At 42.6% G+C, this 19,624-nt stretch overlaps 1 protein-coding gene across 1 annotated transcript; it reads right to left on the bottom strand.

Annotated features, from left to right (window-relative positions):
• Nucleotides 1-446: 446 nt before the first annotated feature.
• LOC139397088 (zinc finger protein 260-like) lies at nucleotides 447-18,024 on the bottom strand. Its single transcript, XM_071143953.1, has 3 exons — nucleotides 17,921-18,024; nucleotides 5,878-6,091; nucleotides 447-3,852 (listed from the first exon to the last, which is right to left on the bottom strand). The coding sequence occupies exons 2-3, from the start codon at nucleotides 6,071-6,073 to the stop codon at nucleotides 2,999-3,001; spliced, it is 1,050 nt and encodes a 349-aa protein (XP_071000054.1). The 5' UTR covers nucleotides 6,074-6,091; nucleotides 17,921-18,024; the 3' UTR covers nucleotides 447-2,998.
• Nucleotides 18,025-19,624: the final 1,600 nt, after the last annotated feature.

Here is a 19,624-nt window from a genome sequence, read left to right as displayed (position 1 = left end):
GTTCTCCCATCTCCACAGAGGAACTCTGGAGCTCTGTCAGAGTGAGGGCTGTGGAGGTCATGACATTTTGTCAGCCGGTGATTGTCAAGCAAATAACTGCCGGTCAGACGGTCATTGATCGTTAATTAACAAACACATTTCGCATCTCCTGGCTTCCACACGCAGCCTACAAGCCACTGATGTAGACCTTTGGAACATCTACATTTTAAAAAGTCTAATACATCCATTTAACGTAGTAGTCTACATCACAATAAATCCATTATTTATTTTAGACAGGTCTAAAGAAACACGATATGAATAAAATGTAGTCAGAAGAACAGAATACCATACTCTGAGTTGTCCTTACGTTAGGTCCTGATATGGCTGTGGGCTACACTAGTTCATTTAGCAGACAAGATTTGCTTAGAATTCCGTGGCATTATTTTTTTTAAAATTATTTTATAGTATGACGAATACAATTGAACACAGCTTAGTAAAATAGCAAGGATATTTTCTACAAACAATTTAAAAAGGAAGTGCGCACATGCGTCTACTCTGTGTTGAGCGGTTAACACAGGATCCTGTCCTCCTAATATGCTTCATGTAGAGTTACTTATGCAACTTTAGTTGTGATACAAACGTTGGGATAAATGTTCTGATTTTTTAATACATTCTAAGCCTGCATGATGGGACTCTAATGACGATTTGAAAAATAGTCGCAAGCTGCACACACTTCATCAGTCTCTCATTCAAAATTTTGACAAGCACTTGATAATATTCTCATCGGGCCTCGAATTTCCCGGGCGACGTCCCCCCCCTTGTGTGGCCTCACGGTGCCCTTGGGCTGAATATAACAGTGATAATTCCCTTCTCCCAGCTGCCGTGCGCCAAAGCACTTCTCTCACACGGCTCTCTCAGATATCTCCATTCTTATCAGCCAACGCCCGTCATGTGATCTGGTCCTTCTCACGAGAATTCCAGCTGAGAACTGGGCTACAAGTGAAGACCGATACATCGGGGGGACGGAACTGCGCATGCTCCTCTTTTTCGATTTTCCGAGGCGCATATTGAAAAAGTTAGAACGGTCCACATTTAGCCTACTTTACGTCAACCAACAAGATGAGTAGGCCTAACAAACAACAAAAGCACTTGCCTATGTCAATCTACTATCCCCCATAGCACAAGGCCTGTGGGCTGGGCTTCATGAGGTGTGCGACTATGATTTGAAAAAGTCACACAAACAAAAAGGCATTTCTGTTTCTTGCCTTGCTGCACGAGCTGGGCATCCTCCACAAGTGGAAACACATCATCCACGAGTGGAAACACATCATCCACGAGTGGAAACACATCATTCACGAGTGGAAACACATCCTCCACAAGTGGAAACACATCATCCACGAGTGGAAACACATCATCCACGAGTGGAAACACATCATTCACGAGTGGAAACACATCATCCACAAGTGATAATACATCATCCACAAGTGGTAACACATCATCCACAAGTGACAACACATCATCCACAAGTGACAACACATCATCCACAAGTGACAACACATCATCCACAAGTGACAACACATCATCCACAAGTGACAACACATCATCCACAAGTGACAACACATCATCCACAAGCTAACTTTGTCACCTATCAGACTATTCTTGATTTAAAGTTGTCTTTACATTTATAAAATAATATGTGTGAAATTAGTTTAGTTTTGATTTAGAATGGACAATTATCATGAAGTGTTTGATTAGATGTTGGATGACATTTGCATTGATCCCAGAGTGATTAGAGGGACAACAGAGTGCTGAGTACCAGGCAGTTAACCTGTTGCGACTCTAGGGGCAGTATTTTCATTTTTGGGAAAAAAACGTTCCTGTTTTAAACAGGATATTTTGTCAGGACAAGATGCTAGAATATGCATATAATTGACAGCTTTGGATAGAAAACACTCTTAACGTTTCCAAAACTGTAAAGATATTGTATGTGAGTATAACAGAACTGATGTTGCAGGCGAAAGCCTGAGAAAAATCCAATCCGGAAGTGCCCCATATTTTGAAAGCGCTGTGTGCCAATGAGTCCCCATTGAGCTGTGAATGTGCTATGAACCAGCTTACGCTTTCTACGTATTCCCCAAGGTGTCTACAGCATTGTGACGTAGTTTTATGCATTTATGTTGAAGAATACCCGTAGGGGGCTACATTGCACAAGTGGTCACATGATGCTCCCGGAGAAAATCTTGCGTAAAGTACAGAGGTAGCCATTATTCCAATCGCTTCTACTGAGAAACCAATTGTCCCGGTGGATATATTATCGAATAGATATTTGAAAAACACCTTGAGGATTGATTCTAAACAACGTTTGCCATGTTTCTGTCGATATTATGGAGCTAATTTTGAATATTTTTCGGTGTTGTTGTGACCGCAATTTCCGGTCGATTTCTCAGCCAAACGTGAAAAACAAACGGAGCTATTTCGCCTACAAAAATAATATTTTGGGAGAAAAATGAACTTTGGCTATCTACCTGGGAGTCTCATGAGTGAAAACATCCCAAGTTCATCAAAGGTAAACGATTTAATTTGATTGCTTTTCTGATTTGTGTGACAAGGTTGCCTGCTGCTAGCAGGGCATAATGCTATGCTAGGCTATCGATAAACTTACACAAATGCTTGTCTAGCTTTGGCTGTAAAGCATATTGTGAAAATCTGAGACGACAGGGTGATTAACAAAAGGCTAAGCTGTGTTCAAATATATTTCACTTGTGATTTTCATGAACAGGAATATTTTCTAGGAAGATTTATGTCCGTTGCGTTATGCTAATTAGTGTCAGATGATGACAACGGTCCCGTTCACGAGATGGGGTGTCACTAGAGATTTTTAAGCAAGTTTTGTAGGCTACTAATCAGAGCTGCATCAGAGCTCGGAGAAGCCTAATTACTGTGACTAAACGGTCACGTGGAATTTGACTGCCATCATCAACCCCGGTGTGGCGGTAATACGGTTACCGTAACGTTCTGGTCACCTCCCAGACCAAGGCCCTTCTCCCCGATTGCTCAGTTTTGCCGGGCGGCCAGCTCTAGGAAGAGTCTTGGTGGTTCCAAACTTCTTCCATTTAAGAATGATGGAGGCCACTGTGTTCTTGGGGACCTTCAATGCTGCAGAGATTTTTTGGTACCCTTCCCCAGATCTGTGCCTCGACACAATCCTGTCACGGAGCTCTACGGACAATTCCTTCGACCTCATGGTTTGGTTTTTGCTCTGACATGCACTGTTTACTACACCACTTTTGTCTTCCTCTCCCTCAACTTCTCTCTTTTCCTCCACATTGATGTCACTCTCACCCTCCTCCTCTTGGACAATTACATTGAAAGCACAGGCAGGCTTCCCTCCAATGGGTATTCTCTCATGATTTTTAAGATTTCTTAGCTGAGTGAATCCCTCCCCACACTGAGTGCAGTGGTAAGGCTTCTCTCCACTGTGTGATCTCTGATGATTCTTTAGGCCTCCTGCGACACGAAAATTCTTTCCACACAAAGAGCAGTGGTAAGGCTTCTCCCCTGTATGTATTCTCTCATGTTCCTTAAGGCTTCCAGAATGATTGAAGCTCTTCGCACATTGGGTGCAGTGGTAAGGCTTCTCTCCGCTATGTACTCTCTCATGTCTCTTAAGGTTTACTTTCTCACTGAAACTCTTCCCACATGCTGAGCAGTCAAAAGGTTTTTCTCCAGTGTGTACTCTTTGATGATTCTTTAGGTTAGTTGAGGAACTGAAACTCTTCTCACATTGAGGACAGGGGTAACTCCCACAACCAGGTGGTAGTACTGATTCTGTGGAACTGGGCTCGTTGACTGAGTCTGGGTTGGGGATCTCTCCTGTAAGAATATGAACAGATATAGGGTAAGAAACAGACAGAGGAACAAAGGCTTTAAGTTTAGCAATGTAGGATTCAACAGTCATTAGGAATACCAGAGTATTGAAAGAAATACTTTGCAAGGGGCTTGTTGCATTGCATCGCACATAGATCAAGCCATTGTGAAATTACAATGCATTTTTTTATTTAACCTTTATTTAACCAGGTAGGCTAGTTGAGAACAAGTTCTCATTTACAACTGCGACCTGGCCAAGATAAAGCAAAGCAGTGCGATACAAACAGCAACACAGAGTTACACATGGAATAAACAGGTGTGCAGTCAATAACACAATAGAAAAAAAAGAAAGTCTACATACAGTGTGTGCAAATGACGTGAGGAGGTAAGGCAATACATAGGCCACAGTAGCTATGTAATAACAATTTAGCAGATTAACACTGGAGTGATAGATGAGCAGATGATGATCTGCAAGTAGTGATACTGGTGTGCAAAAGAGCAGAAAAGTAAATAAAAACAATATGAGGATGAGGTAGGTAGATTGGGTGGGCTATTTACAGATGGACTATGTACAGCTGCAGCGATCGGTTAACTGCTCAGATAGCTGATGTTTAAAGTTACTGAGGGAAATGTAAGTCTCCAGCTTCAGCAATTTTTGTATTTCGTTCCAGTCACTGGCAGCAGAGAACTGGAAGGAAAGGCGGCCAAAGGAGGTGCTGGCTTTAGGGATGAACAGTGAGATATACCTGCTGGAGCGTGTGCTACGGGTGGGTGTTGTTATTGTGACCAGTGAACTGAGGTAAGGTGGAGCTTTACCTAGCATAGATTTATAGATGACCTGGAGACAGTGGGTCTGGCGACGAATATGTTGCGAGGGCCAGCCGACTAGAGCATACAGGTCGCAATGGTGGGTGGTATATGGGGCTTTGGTAACAAATGGATGGCACTGTGATAGACTGCATCCAGTTTGCTGAGTAGAGTATTGGAAGCTATTTTCTAGATGACATCGCCGAAGTCGAGGATCGGTAGGATAGTCTATTTTACTAGGGTAAGTTTGGCGGCGTGAGTGAAGGAGGCTTTGTTGCGAAATAGAAAGCCAATTCTAGATTTGATTTTAGATTGGATATGTTTGATATGAGTCTGGAAGGAGAGTTTACAGTCTAGCCAGACACCTAGGTATTTGTAGTTGTCCACATATTTTAGGTCAGAACCGTCCAGAGTAGTGATGCTAGTCGGGCGGGCAGGTGCAGGCAGCGAACGGTTGAAAAGCATGTATTTGGTTTTACTAGCATTTAAGAGCAGTTGGAGGCCACAGAAGGAGAGTTGTATGGCATTGAAGCTTCTTTGGATGTTAGTTAACAGTGTTCAAAGAAGGGCCAGAAGTATACAGAATGGTGTCCTTTGCGTAGAGGTGGATCAGAGAATCACCCGCAGCAAGAGCTATCGTTGATATATACAGAGAAAAGAGACGGCCCAAGAATTGAACCCTGTGGTACCCCCATAGAGAGTGCCAGAGGTCCGGACAACAGGCCCTCCGATTGAACACACTGAACTCTGTCTGCGAAGCAGTTGGTGAACCAGGCGAGGCAGTCATTTGAGAAATCAAGGCTATTGAGTCTGCCGATAAGAATACGGTGATTGACAGAGTCGAAAGCCTTGGTCAGATCGATGAAGATGGCTGCACAGTACTGTCTTTTATCGGTAGTGGTTATGATATCGTCTAGGACCTTGAGCGTGGCTGAGGTGCACCCATGACCAGCTCTGAAACCAATTGTCAAATTACAATGCATTGCATATTGGTCGGTAGCCATTTTTCAGGGGCACTCGCCTCACCTCTTACACATACAGAAGTCTGAGGGTTATACTACAAAGCAGAATCAATGAGTTAGCCAGCTAACTTGCCTAAATATTCAGAATTAACATTTTATTCAACATCCAAAAACATATGTTTATATTTCTTAATGAACCAGAAAATCAATGCTTATTTTGGGTTGTTTACCTCTGAACCAAAGCCTGTTAGCCTGAATTTACCTGAGTCAGAGTCCCTGTCCTCCTCTCGCTCTTCCTCCTCCCCCTCATTGATTTCTCTCTCCTCCTCCTCCTCTTTGACAATCACATTGAGTTCCACTGTTTGATTGCAATCCCCCAGCTTCACTGACAGCAACTCTGGACCCCGCTGTGAGCTTCTCTGGGCTGGAACACCACAACCAGAACCTGGTTCAGACATGGTAGGCTAGAGGTGGATCTAAAAGAAGAGAAGACCGAAAGAGTTCAGGGTGATTTTCATAAACCTAGATTGTGGTATAGCTCCAGAAAAGACAAAAATGTATCTAAGCTAGCTAACCACACATCCCGTCCAGCAGGAAACCTTTTTCCATAAAATAAATATAGGATTGACGGCAACAGCCAGTCAGATTAGGCATTAAGTGAAGAAAAACACTGGCTGTTGAGTACAAGCATATTCAGTTCAAATTCATTACTATTATCTGATACACTCAGTGATTGACATTACCACCCCATCCTCAGTAGCCGATTCAAACATCACCCTATAAGCAACACAAGCATTTTCTTACCTCAAAATCGCCTGGCTATTCATGTTGAATAGATTAGGGGTAATTCCAAGGTAACAGATTGATGCTGACACACAGAGTTGTCACTTTAAAAATGTATGAAAAACCAATGAATGCAAAGTTAAACAATCCATACAACTCCATGGAGCACAAGCACCATTTCCACTGAACATTCTACAACGTTAAACACAAGGCCTACTTCTAACAATTTCCACAAACGACACAAACCGTCATTCTGTTAACAAACTTTGTATCTGCATCGTTCTTCAAGTCAACGTGTTTTTGTACCATTTTCAGTCTTAATTGTTAAAAGTAGTTTAGAATTGTTTGGTTTAATTCCATTATGAAGTGTAAGAATTATAGAATGTTCATCCACTAGGAGCAGTGGTATAGTGTTGAGAGTCTTCATTGTCAACACAACAAAACAAGTGCAACAGTATGGTGTCTTTAATAGTCAATGTATACAATCACTCACCGTGATATAGCTTCACACTGGTAACACTCAAAATAATAAAGAGCAGTGGACTGTTTTCTCAAACCATCAGCATTAAACACTCAGTAATAAAACAGTAGCTTTCCCAAAACCACATTCAAAATTCAGCAAGGTGAAACAAAGTATATCTCACTCAGTAACCCCTCAATAACCAATAACAATACAAGTTGGTGAAATATTAAAACGGGTCATTCAACCATAACCTCGTAGATAATCAACCTTAGATTGTCAGATAAATGGGCGGCCCGTCAGGAAGTCCAGGATCCAGTTGTAGAGGGAGGTGTTCAGTCCCAGGGTCCTTAGCTAAGTGATGAGCTTGGAGGGCACTATGGTGTTGAACGCTGAGCTGTAGTCAACGAACAGCATTCTCACGTGTTCCTGTTGTCCAGGTGGGAAAGGGCAGTGTGGAGTGCAATAGCGATTGGGACATTTGTGGAACTGTTGAGGCGCTATGTGAATTGGAGTGAGACCTGGGTGTCTGAGGTGATGGTGTTGATGTGAGCCATGACCAGCCTAGAGATGTGAGTCCTACGTGGTGGCAGTCATTTAGACAGGTTACCATGGCGTTCTTGGACACAAGGACTATGGTGGTCTGCTTGAAACATGTAGGTATTACAGACTGGGTCAGGGAGAAAATGTCTTGCCAGCTGGTCAGCTCTGCGTATGCGTCCTAGTAATCCGTCTGGCCCTGTGGCCTTGTGAATGTTAACTTATTTAAAAGGTCTTACTCACATCCGCTATGGAGAGCGTGATCACACAGTTGTCCGGAAAGGCTGATGCTTTCATGCATGGTTCAGTGTTGCTTGCCTCGAAGTGAGCATAGAAGGCATTTAGCTCTTCTGGTACGTCTGTGTCACTGGGCAGCTCATGGCTGGGTTTCGCTTTGTAATCTGTGATAGTTTGCAAGCGCTGCCACATCCAACAAGCGACAGACGCGGTGTAGTAGGATTCAAACTTGATCCTGTATTAACGCTTTGCCTGTTTTATGGTTCGTCTGAGGACATAGCGGGATTTCTTATAAGTGTACAGATTAGTGTCCCGCTCCTTGAAAGCGGAAGCTCTAGCCTTTAGCTCAGTGCAGATGTTGCCTGTAATCCATGGTTTCTGGTTGGGATATGTACGTACAGTCACTGTGGGGACAACATCGTCGATGCACTTCTTAAAGAAGCCGGTGACTGATGTGGTGTACTCCTCAATGCCATCAGATGATTCCCGGGACATATTCCAGTCTGTGCAAAACAGTCGTATCATCCACTTCGTCGGACCACTTCTGTATTGAGCGAGTCACTGGTACTTCCTGTTTGAGTTTTTGCTTGTAAGCAGGAATCGGGAGGATGATTTGCCAAACGGCGAACGAGGCAGAGCTTCGTATGTGTCTCTGTGTGTGTAGTAAAGGGGATTTAGAGTTTTGCACAGGTGCATGCTGGTAGAAATGAGGTAAAACTGATCACCGGTCTCTGGATGAGCATTTTCTTGTTTGCTTATGGCCCTATACAGCTAGGTGAAGTAATTACAGTGCCTTGCGAAAGTATTCGCCCCCCTTGAACTTTGCGACCTTTTGCCACATTTCAGGCTTCAAACATAAATATATAAAACTGTATTTTTTTGTGAAGAATCAACAACAAGTGGGACACAATCATGAAGTGGAACGACATTTATTGGATATTTCAAACTTTTTTAACAAATCAAAAACTGAAAAATTGGGCGTGCAAAATTATTCAGGACATCAACCTCTCCCTCAACAAGACAAATACAAGACACATGCGTAGGAAACGGACTACAGGAAACGAAGGGCCGAGCACACCACCATTCACATTGACGGGTCTGTAGGAGAGGGGTCGAGAGCTTCAAGTTCCTCTGTGTTCACATCACTAAAGAACTATCATCGTCCAAACTAGAGGGCGACGATTAATCGAAATGGCCGATTAATTAGGGCCGATTTCAGGTTTTCATAACAATCAAAATCGGTATATTTGGGCGCCGATTTGCCGATTTTTGTTTTTATATCTTTATTTAACTCGGCAAGTCAGTTAAGAACACATTCTTATTTTCAATGACGGCCTAGGAACGGTGGGTTAACTGCCTCGTTCAGGGGCAGAACTACAGATTTTCACATTGTCAGCTCGGGGGATCCAATCTTGCAATCTTACAGTTAACTTCTTGCTCCTACTTGAGACGCAGATGTCTCAAGTAGACACCTGGAAATGCAAATGCGCTACGCTAAATGCTAAATGTACTCGTTAAAACTCAAACGTTCATCAAAATTCACATGCAGGGTATTGAATTAAAGCTACACTCGTTGTGAACCTAGCCAACAAGTCAGATTTTTAAAATGCTTTTCGGCGAAAGCATGAGAAGCTATTATCTGATAGCATGCAACACCCCAAAATGCCTGAATGCGATGTAAACAAAGATTTAGCTTAGCCGGCGCTACACAAAACGCAGAAATAAAATATAAAACATTCATTACCTTTGACGAGCTTCTTTCTTGGCACTCCTATATGCCCCATAAACATCACTATTGGGTCTTTTTTTCGTTTAAATCGGTCCATATATACCCAAAATAGCTTTCTATGGAAGCTGTGTCATTCAGAAAAAAACATTGTTTTTAAACGCTGCGTCATTTTTTTAAATTAAAAAAGTCGACGATAAACTTTCACAAAACACTTCGAAATACTTTTGTAATCCAACTTTAGGTATTAGTAAACGTTTATAATCTATCAAAATGATTACAGGGCGATGTATATTCAATAGCTCCTCGTTTTCAAATCAATGGCTGCCAATGTGCACATTCAAAACATCCTGGTGGAGACCGGAAGAAATGGAATCCAGTTAGTTGGATTTACCAAGAAAAAAGTCCCTTGAAAATGACGACAAAGGCGACATCGTGTGGAATCTGTAGGAATTGCATGCAGATCCATAATTAATTTTGTGCCCTTTTAACAACCCATGAAAGTGACGCATGGAAATTATTTTTAGCTTTCAGAGAGCAGTTTTTCGTGCGTTTTTTGATGAAACAAACGATCTGTTATAGTCACAGCCGTGATTTAACCAGTTTTAGAAACTTCAGAGTGTTTTCTATCCACACATACTAATCATATGCATATACTATATTCCTGGCATGAGTAGCAGGACGCTGAAAAGTTGCGCGATTTTTAACAGAATGTTCGAAAAAGGAGGGGGTAGACTTAAGAGGTTTTTAACTAGTCCAACGCAATAACGACCTGCCTCTCTCTCGTTGCACTCCACAATGCACGTCAATGCAGTAAGCCAAGGTAAGTTGCTAGCTAGCATTAAACTTATAAAAAACACAATCAATCATAATCACTAGTTAACTACACATGGTTGAAGATATTAGATATTATCTAGCGTGTCCTGCGTTGCATATAATCTGACTGAGCATACAAGCATACAAGTATCTGACTGAACGGTGGTAGGCAGAAGCAGGCGCGTAAACATTAATTCAAACAGCACTTTTGTGCATTTTGCCAGCAGCGCTTCGTTGTGCGTCAAGCATTGCCCTGTTTATGACTTCAAGCCTATCAACTCCCGAGATTAGGCTGGTGTAACCGAAGTGAAATGGCTAACTAGTAATAACTACAACCTAAAACTTCTTACCTGGGAATATTGAAGACTCATGTTAAAATGAACCACCAGGTTTCATATGTTCTCATGTTCTGATCAAGGAACTGAAACATTAGCTTTCTTACATAGCAGATATTGCACTTTTACTTTCTTCTCCAACACTTTGTTTTTGCATTATTTAAACCAAATTGAACATGTTTCATTATTTGAGGCTAAATTGATTTTATTGATGTTAATCGGTATTGGCTTTTTTGGTCCTCCAATAATCGGTATCGGCGTTGAAAAAATCATAAATCGGTCGACCTCTAGTCCAAACACACCAACAGTCGTGACGAGGGCACGACCATGCCTCTTCCCCCTCAGGAGGCTGAAAATATTTGGCATGGGGCCCTCAGATCCTCAAAAAGTTATACAACTGCACCACTGAGAGCATCTTGACTGGCTGCATCACCGCTTGGTATGGCAACTGCTTGGCATCCGACCGCAAGGTGCTACAGAGGGTAGTGCGTACGGCCCAGTATATCACTGGGGCCAAGCTCCCTGCCATCCAGGACCTCTATACCAGGCGGTGTCAGAGGAAGGCCCTAAAAATTGTCAAAGACTCCAGCCACCCAAGTCCTCCCTGCTACCGCACGGCCAGCGGTACCGGAATACCAAGTTTGGCACCAAAAGGCTCTGGAACAGCTTCTACCCTCAAGCCATTAGACTGCTGAATAGCTTCTACCCCCAAGCCATTAGAATGCTGAACAGCTTCTACCCTCCAAGCCATAAGACTGCTGAACAGCTTCTACTCCCCCAAGCCATCAGACTGCTGAACAGCTTCTACCCCCAAGCCATAAGACTGCTGAACAGCTTCTACCCCCAAGCCATCAGACTGCTGAACAGCTTCTACCTCCAAGCCATCAGACTGCTGAACAGCTTCTACCCCCAAGCCATAAGACTGCTGAACAGCTTCTACCCCCAAGCCATCAGACTGCTGAACAGCTTCTACCTCCAAGCCATCAGACTGCTGAACAGCTTCTACCCCCAAGCCATTAGACTCCTGAACAGCTTCTACCCCCAAGCCATCAGACTGCTGAACAGCTTCTACCCCCAAGCCATTACTGCTGAACAGCTTCTACCCCCAAGCCACTAGACTGCTGAACAGCTTCTACCCCCAAGCCACTAGACTGCTGAACAGCTTCTACCCCCAAGCCATTAGACTGCTGAACAGCTTCTACCCCCAAGCCATCAGACTGCTGAACAGCTTCTACCCCCAAGCCATTAGACTGCTGAACAGCTTCTACCCCCAAGCCATTAGACTGCTGAACAGCTTCTACCCTCCAAGCCATAAGACTGCTGAACAGCTTCTACTCCCCCAAGCCATCAGACTGCTGAACAGCTTCTACCCCCAAGCCATCAGACTGCTGAACAGCTTCTACCCCCAAGCCATTAGACTGCTGAACAGCTTCTACCCCCAAGCCATCAGACTGCTGAACAGCTTCTACCCCCAAGCCATTAGACTCCTGAACAGCTTCTACCCCCAAGCCATTAGACTGCTGAACAGCTTCTACCCTCAAGCCATTAGACTGCTGAACATTTTCTTCACCATAATTAAACTAAGGATCTTCAGCTAAAATTCGTTAATAATCTGCTTCCGTAGTCAGAACTAGCGATATATTCCAGCTCATGAATTTCCTGAATATCTGTATTTGCATTAGCCAGGCTATCTGCTACGGTGGCTACTTCTTATCGTCACAGAGTTTACACCCAGAGGAGCGTCGCTGCTCATTTTGCATCCCTTGAAGAGTAGCCAATCAGCCTAAATCCAATAGATGTTTCCTATTGGACACACAAACGTTTTGTTCAGATTCATCCGTTACAACGAGAAGAGTTTTGTTCAAACTCATCTGTTTTGTATGCTGTAGACTCTAGTGAGTAAGCTGGACCCTGGTTTTATAGACACACAATCGATTATGTACGGTGCAATATTTATGTCCAATATGACAAACAAGTGGATTAAAGCTGATTGGCAACTCTTTAAAGGGCCGCAAAATGAGCAGCGACGCTCCTGGGGGTGTAAACTCAGTGGACCTGGAGACTAGAAGTGTTCCTGGGGGTGTAAACTCAGTGGACCTGGAGACTAGAAGTGTTCCTGGGGGTGTAAACTCAGTGGACTTGGAGACTAGAAGTGTTCCTGGGGGTGTAAACTCAGTGGACTTGGAGACTAGAAGTGCTCCTGGGGGTGTAAACTCAGTGGACCTGGAGACTAGAAGTGCTCCTGGGGGTGTAAACTCAGTGGACTTGGAGACTAGAAGTGTTCCTCTCAGTGGACTTGGAGACTAGAAGTGCTCCTGGGGGTGTAAACTCAGTGGACCTGGAGACTAGAAGTGTTCCTGGGGGTGTAAACTCAGTGGACCTGGAGACTGGTGTTCCTGGGGGTGTAAACTCAGTGGACTTGGAGAAGTGTTCCTGGGGGTGTAAACTCAGTGGACTTGGAGACTAGAAGTGTTCCTGGGGGTGTAAACTCTGTGGACTTGGAGACTAGAAGTGTTCCTGGGGGTGTAAACTCAGTGGACTTGGAGACTAGAAGTGTTTCTGGGTAGAATGGACCTTTTACTGCAGCACAACGTATAGAAGATAAGAGTACACACACAAACAACATTGTTGACCATTTAGGATTGAAATAAACAAAACAAAAAACAAAAATCACATATCTTATATAAAATATTTAATTATTCTTTGTATGATAACAAGTATAAAATGTATTGATAATTCAGCACTAAATATTAATTTATAAAGTGTCCCCAGAGAGGAAGAGGCCCAACTCGGCTGCAAATCTGTCTCCCTCCAGCATGGGGCGTTTTCTTGTTGTTTCACCCACCAAGCAGGCAGTTTTGTATGGAGGTCAATGAGAGTGAGTCGAATTTGGTCAACAACAAAAGCAATGACTTAATTGCTACACTAGATGAATTTGATCAAATAAAAGTTTTGTAATGCTTAAGTCGTTATGACTGTACTGATATAAAACTAGGACACGTGACATTCGGGACACGCTACTTTTAGGAGAAAAAAACCCCTCTATATTGGAGTTGTCTCGAGATGGCTATGCATATTCATGGCATGAGGCTAGTAGCATAGCATCTCTCTCCATTGAATACAGGCGGTTGATGTCAACAACCCTCATCAAATATTCAAAAACGGATTACAATAATGAGATGTATCGACCAATGAGATGAGGCCACCAGCTCAGAGAGCAAGACAGACGCTTTGTGGACAACCACTCCCATTATTAGGGCGGAGAGACATGCATCCTCTTCAGTTTATCCATAATGTTTGGTAAACATGACGGGACTCTTATTCTGAAGGATTCCAAAAGATCCAATGACAACAACCGGTTCCAAGAAGCGAGTAAGACGGAAAAGGCGACTGTGCTTGAATCTGAAAGTGCGACAAGTGTAGTGTGTGATAACGAATGGAAACTAGTGAAATCAAAGAATGGAAACAAAAACGGGCCAAAGTTGTATTAGAAGACCAGGACCGGTCCAATAACGCATTTATCATCGGACTGCATTGTTTTGGACAAGGAGGTTAATTTGGGAAATCCATTTGTAATACCAAGGACTGTAAAGAAAGCAGTGGGAAAGGTGAACCTACGTCAGAAGTGACCTGTATTGATCTTCGGAGCCTGCAAAAGGAGGATATAGCTGACGAGTCCCAGGATTGGTCAGTGCACGTCACCTGACCCGTATGGTGAATGGAAGGTAGGAGAAAAGCCTGTCGATATTGTTGTTGTTGTTTGAGGAGACTCTACCTGAACAAGTGAAGCTTGGATATGTGAGATATGCGGTGAGAGCATTTATGTCCAAACCATTACAGTCGGGGGGGAATTGTAAAGGATATGATTAAATGTTTGCAGATGGGAGAAGTAGGATATTGAAGAATATGTGAATGGAAAATGTTGCAACTGTGGTGGGGTTCATACTTCCTTGAGTGCCCTGTTAGGGAGGCTGAGGTGTCAAGAAATCATGGCTGTGCAGCAGATCTCCTATGTGGAGGCAGTGAAGAGAGTCGAAGGGGGAAGAGGCAACAGTGTTGAAGATATGGCAGGGGGAGGCATTGCAACCAGTTGCTAGTGTTTTAAGTTAAATCAAGTTATCTGGATAAACTCATTGTAAAAAGAAAGTGGATTGTGTGGCATTTATAGCCACAATGATTAATTGTACAGCACAAGTGTCTCACAAGTCCAAGAACCTGGATATCATTATATCTGCAGCAGATGCGTTTTTGGGTCTCCAAGACTTCACGGCAGAAGCACTGCAAGGACTACTGTCGCTAGGAAATGTCCCGTCCTCACAGGAGCATCGTTCTTCAAGTCAATGAACCTGTTCAGAAGTTTAGGGACCTTTTTTTCTTCTTTATGATCACTTTATTTGTATTTATTTTTTACAGGAAAGTAGGTTGATTTTGTTTAGCAAATTTTTTTTGTTGATAGTTTGTAAAAAAAAAATATACTAATAATATAATAATACCCGGATCCTTATTATCCACCCCACAGGTGGAGGCGGAATGCACATCCAATTGTTGAGAACGCCATTATACGATAGAAGAAGAAGAAGATCCGTGACCTGGAAATACTTAGTTACTCTTGCCTGCTTCACAGCTGTATCACGGAAAGAAAAATGAGACAGATATTTCACTGGATGTATAAATATGAAGCACCTGCTTGGTGGTTCAACAGCGGAATAAGTTTTGTTGACTTTAGCCTTTGCAAAAGTATTTTTTTTAAATGTAGGAGTGCAAAGTTGAATTGAGTTATTGCACACGGCTCATTTCACAGAGTATTTGATAACGGAAATATGCAGATGTATGAACGGGCCAATAGGATCTCGCTAGCTCACGCTCATTCTGCCCACTATAATCTGTTCCCATTGGAAACGACAGGCTGTGGTTTATCTTGGTTTAGTTATAAAAATCTTTGGCCTTATTATTTTTGATAGAAACCCACATTTCGATTGACATTCCTTCTTAATTTGCTTGAAAACGTTATGGGAAAATGGTTACGCCTTGACCACGCCCCCACTAGCATTGTATTGGTGCACCAAGTACATTCATTCATTCATTCAAATCAAATCTTATTGGTCACATACACATGGTTAGCAGATGTGGGCGGCAGGGTAGCCTAGTGGTTAGAGCGTTGGAGTAGTAACCGGAAGGTTGCAAGTTCAAACTCCCGAGCTGTCGTTCTGCCCCTGAACACCCACTGTTCCTAGGCCGTCATTGAAAATAAGAATTTGTTCTTAACTGACTTGCCTAGTTAAATAAAGGTAAAATAAAAATGTTAATGCGAGTGTAGCGAAATGCTTGTGCTTCTAGTTCCGACCATGCAGTAATATCCAACGATTAATCTAACCTAACAATTCCACAACTTCCAAAGTGTAAAGGAATGAATAAGAATATGTACATAAACAGATGAGTGATGGCCAAAAGGCACAGGCAAGATGCAGTAGATGGTATTATTAAAGTACAGTATATACATATAGTATATACATATGAGATGAGTAATGTAGGGTACATTATATAAAGTGGCATTGTTTAAAGTGGCTAGTGATACATTTATTACATCCAATAATTTATTATTAAAGTGGCTAGAGATGTGAGTCAGTATGTTGGCAGCAGCCACTCAATGTTAGTAAGATAGAAGCTGTTTTTCAGTCTCTCGGTCCCAGCTTTGATGCACCTGTAACGTAAACCCCATTCTGTACAAATGTGCGTAACCGCGGCTACAAAGAAAACTAATGGGACTGTAGCGACTGTTGACGTCCAAATCTGGGGGTGTGAACTAGGTTTCTGTTCAAGCATTGATCGACATGGTAATGGCTCTATGGTATTGGAGAAAAGTTGAAAAAAAAAAACTGACCCTCCGTTACATCTAGACGTGTCATGTCGTAACGTACAGCATAAAGCAACTATTTCTGTCTTACAATCTCTCTCCACCAGGTGTAGCACTTCTCTCATCGTTTAAAAACAAGAAATGGACAGTGACGGGGGTAAGGGGGTGGGATACCTAGTCATTTTTTTCATCATCATTGCATGCGATCATCATTCTCAAAGCCGCTGTTTACTTCTAAGATCACTTTAGCACCGCCCTAAAAACCTGATTCAAATTCGACACAAACCTTCAAATAGGTATGTAATGACACATTATATAAACTCTTTATAGTGTTTTATTTACATTTTAGAGGCGATAAGGTGATAAATTGGACAGATCGAATGAAAAAAGCAATTTTCCCACAAGACATCTGTCCCCACCCGCCATTTTTAAAAAGACCAGACGGGCTCATTGCCTGCTTGAATTATGCAGAAACGGGCCGTGTTAAGGTCATGTAATTGATTTTGTTGGAAAGGGGAGGAATTGTGCTTTACAATGGTATTGACATTACAGTTGATCTGGAAGCATTACGTTTTTGGGGAGCTAAAATAAGGGCAATTGTACAGACCAAGGCGATGTACGAGTTTACGTTACTGACCTCGCCTTCTTGATGATAGCGGGATGAACAGGCAGTGGAACAATGCGTTTGCCTTGCGTTGCAGTGCGTTCTGTGTGGTGCATATGTTGAATTTATCTCAAGTATGCGTAAATGCATGTGTGGACGGCTTGACAGAAATTGTAGCTGAAGGTTGAATTTTTGTTGCACAAATATCCAGATGCTGCGTACCATTTTGCGCAACGACACTATAGGTTTGTTCAAGGGATTAACTGTTTGCATAATCGGGAAACCGGGAAGTTTAGCAACGGTTAGTTCATCTCATATGTATATACTGCACTCAATACCATCTACTGTATCTTGCCCATGCCGCTCTGTACCAGCACTCATTCATATATCTTTATGTACATATTCTTTATCCCCTTACACTTGTGTCTGTCTATAAGGTAGTAGTTTTGGAATTGTTAGCTAGATTACTTGTTAGATATTACTGCATTGTCGGAACTAGAAGCACAAGCATTTCGCTACACTCGCATTAACATCTGCTAACCATGTGTATGTGACAAATAAAATTTGATTTGATAATATTGCGAGCTAGCTACCTAGATAGGTTAATTATACAAATATTTGGTTTGGCTATCTGTGGCTAAACAAGGAGCAGCCGGTTAGCTAATTCCTCGCTACAGTCATTTTACTCACGATGAGTCGACAGCTGGCTAACTATGAAATGAAAGTCACACTTCAACCGTGACCCTGAAATAAAGTTAGCATGTTAGCTAGCTAGCTACACAAACGGGTTGGACGGGAGATGTGTTGCTAACTGGCTAACAGCTAACTAGCTGGGGGAACAACAAAACCAGGCCGCTGAAACCAGTGCGGTTTCATCCTGGAATGCGTTGGTTTACAGACCGTGTTACAAGCATCATTAAAACAAATAATAATCATTAGCAATAGGTTACCTGGAACTGATTTACCGTTTGGCTGAAAATAATTGGAAATGGTGAGGTCTCGTAGAGCAAGCGGGAAAAATGTATCCACTTTCCGAGTGAGTTTGGTCTGGATTATGAGATGCTGCAGGAAATGTTCGTGAGCGTCGTATCAGCGTAGTCATTGTGCATGTTTTACCGGCCTCCGACGGAAAGAAGTCAGTCAAAACAAACGAAAATAGATTTCTCAACCAAAACAAGAACAGCTGTCATTACATTCTATTTCTATCAGCAGTGTGATGTCATATTATTACAACAGTGTACAGCATCTGTTATCCTTTATTATCCTCATGTTACTATACTGACTTGTCATCGATAAATGCAATCTACCAACGAAGAAGAGGCATCACAGACAGTAGCCATGAAGTGCCATTTAGTGCTTTGAAAGGCTGGCCATGGCTCACAACAGCATCCTCCCGGACACCGTAGATCAGGTATTAAAAATGTGATTCACATTAATTTGTATTTTCCAACGGGGCTATACATTTGGGTGAGGGTTTTTTCATAGCCTGAATAGCCTCGTTTCACTGCCAAAAATAAAATTAAACCATCTAGTGTTCAGTGAAATAACAAAACGTCAAATACAAAATGTCAAATAATTAACATCCAATCACATTAACCGCTGCTCTCTCGTGGGAATTCCACCAACGTAGCCAAACGTAGCTGCTGCTCATGTTGGTATCCGTACTGATGGCACAAAAGCCATGACAGGGAGACATAGTGGAGTGGTAACGCGCGTGCAAACAGTTGCTCCCGACCCCACTTGGGTTTACTGCAGCATCCACCGCAGCTTGAAAGACGTTTGACACCACAGTGAAAATGGTGAACTTAAAGCAAGGCCCCTAAACTCGTATTTTCTGAACTACGTTAAGGATATGAGCAGGGACCATGTAACGCTTTTACAACATACAGAAAGTGCGCTGGTTATCAACGGGCAATGTGTTGACTCGTTTATTTGAATTGAGATGAGCTTAACGTTTTTACTGACCATAATCACTTGTCTGACCTCTTGCATGATGGGTTTCTCAGAAGACTGGCCTGTCTGGGAGATGGTTTCTCTCACCTGAATGATCTGAATCTGGGATTAGAAGGACTCTCCGCAACTATATTCAACATGCGGGACAAAATCAAGGCTATGATTAAGAAGTTGGAGCTCTTCTCTGTCTACATTAACAAGGACAACACACAGGTCTTTCCATCATTGTATGATTTGTTTGTGTGCAAATTAACTCAAGATTACGGACAATGTCAAATGTGATATAGGGAAGCACCTGAGTAAGTTGAGTGCACAATTATGCAGGTACTTTCCCGAAACGGATGACGCAAACAACTGGATTCATTATCCCATTCATTGCCTGCCTCCAGTCTACTTACCGATATCTGAACAAGAGCCTCATCAAAATTGCAACAAGCGGTTCTGTGAAAATTGAATTTAAAATCAGAAGGCACTGCCAGATTTCCTGCCTAGGCAAACTGCACTGTTAAGACACTGATGCCCTTTGCAACCACGTACCTATGTGAGAGTGGATTCTCGGCCCTCACGAGCATGAGAACTAAATACAGGCACAGACTGTGTGTGGAAAATGATTTTAAGACTGACTCTCTCCAATACAACCCAACATTGCAGAGTTATGTGCATCCTTTCAAGCACACCCTTGTCATTAATCTGTGGTGAGT

This window comes from Oncorhynchus clarkii, unplaced genomic scaffold (assembly GCF_045791955.1).
Source record: "Oncorhynchus clarkii lewisi isolate Uvic-CL-2024 unplaced genomic scaffold, UVic_Ocla_1.0 unplaced_contig_3036_pilon_pilon, whole genome shotgun sequence".
Taxonomy (NCBI): domain Eukaryota; kingdom Metazoa; phylum Chordata; class Actinopteri; order Salmoniformes; family Salmonidae; genus Oncorhynchus; species Oncorhynchus clarkii.
The sequence above is the reverse complement of the archived record's forward strand: the minus strand, read 5'-3'. Positions and strand labels throughout refer to the sequence as shown.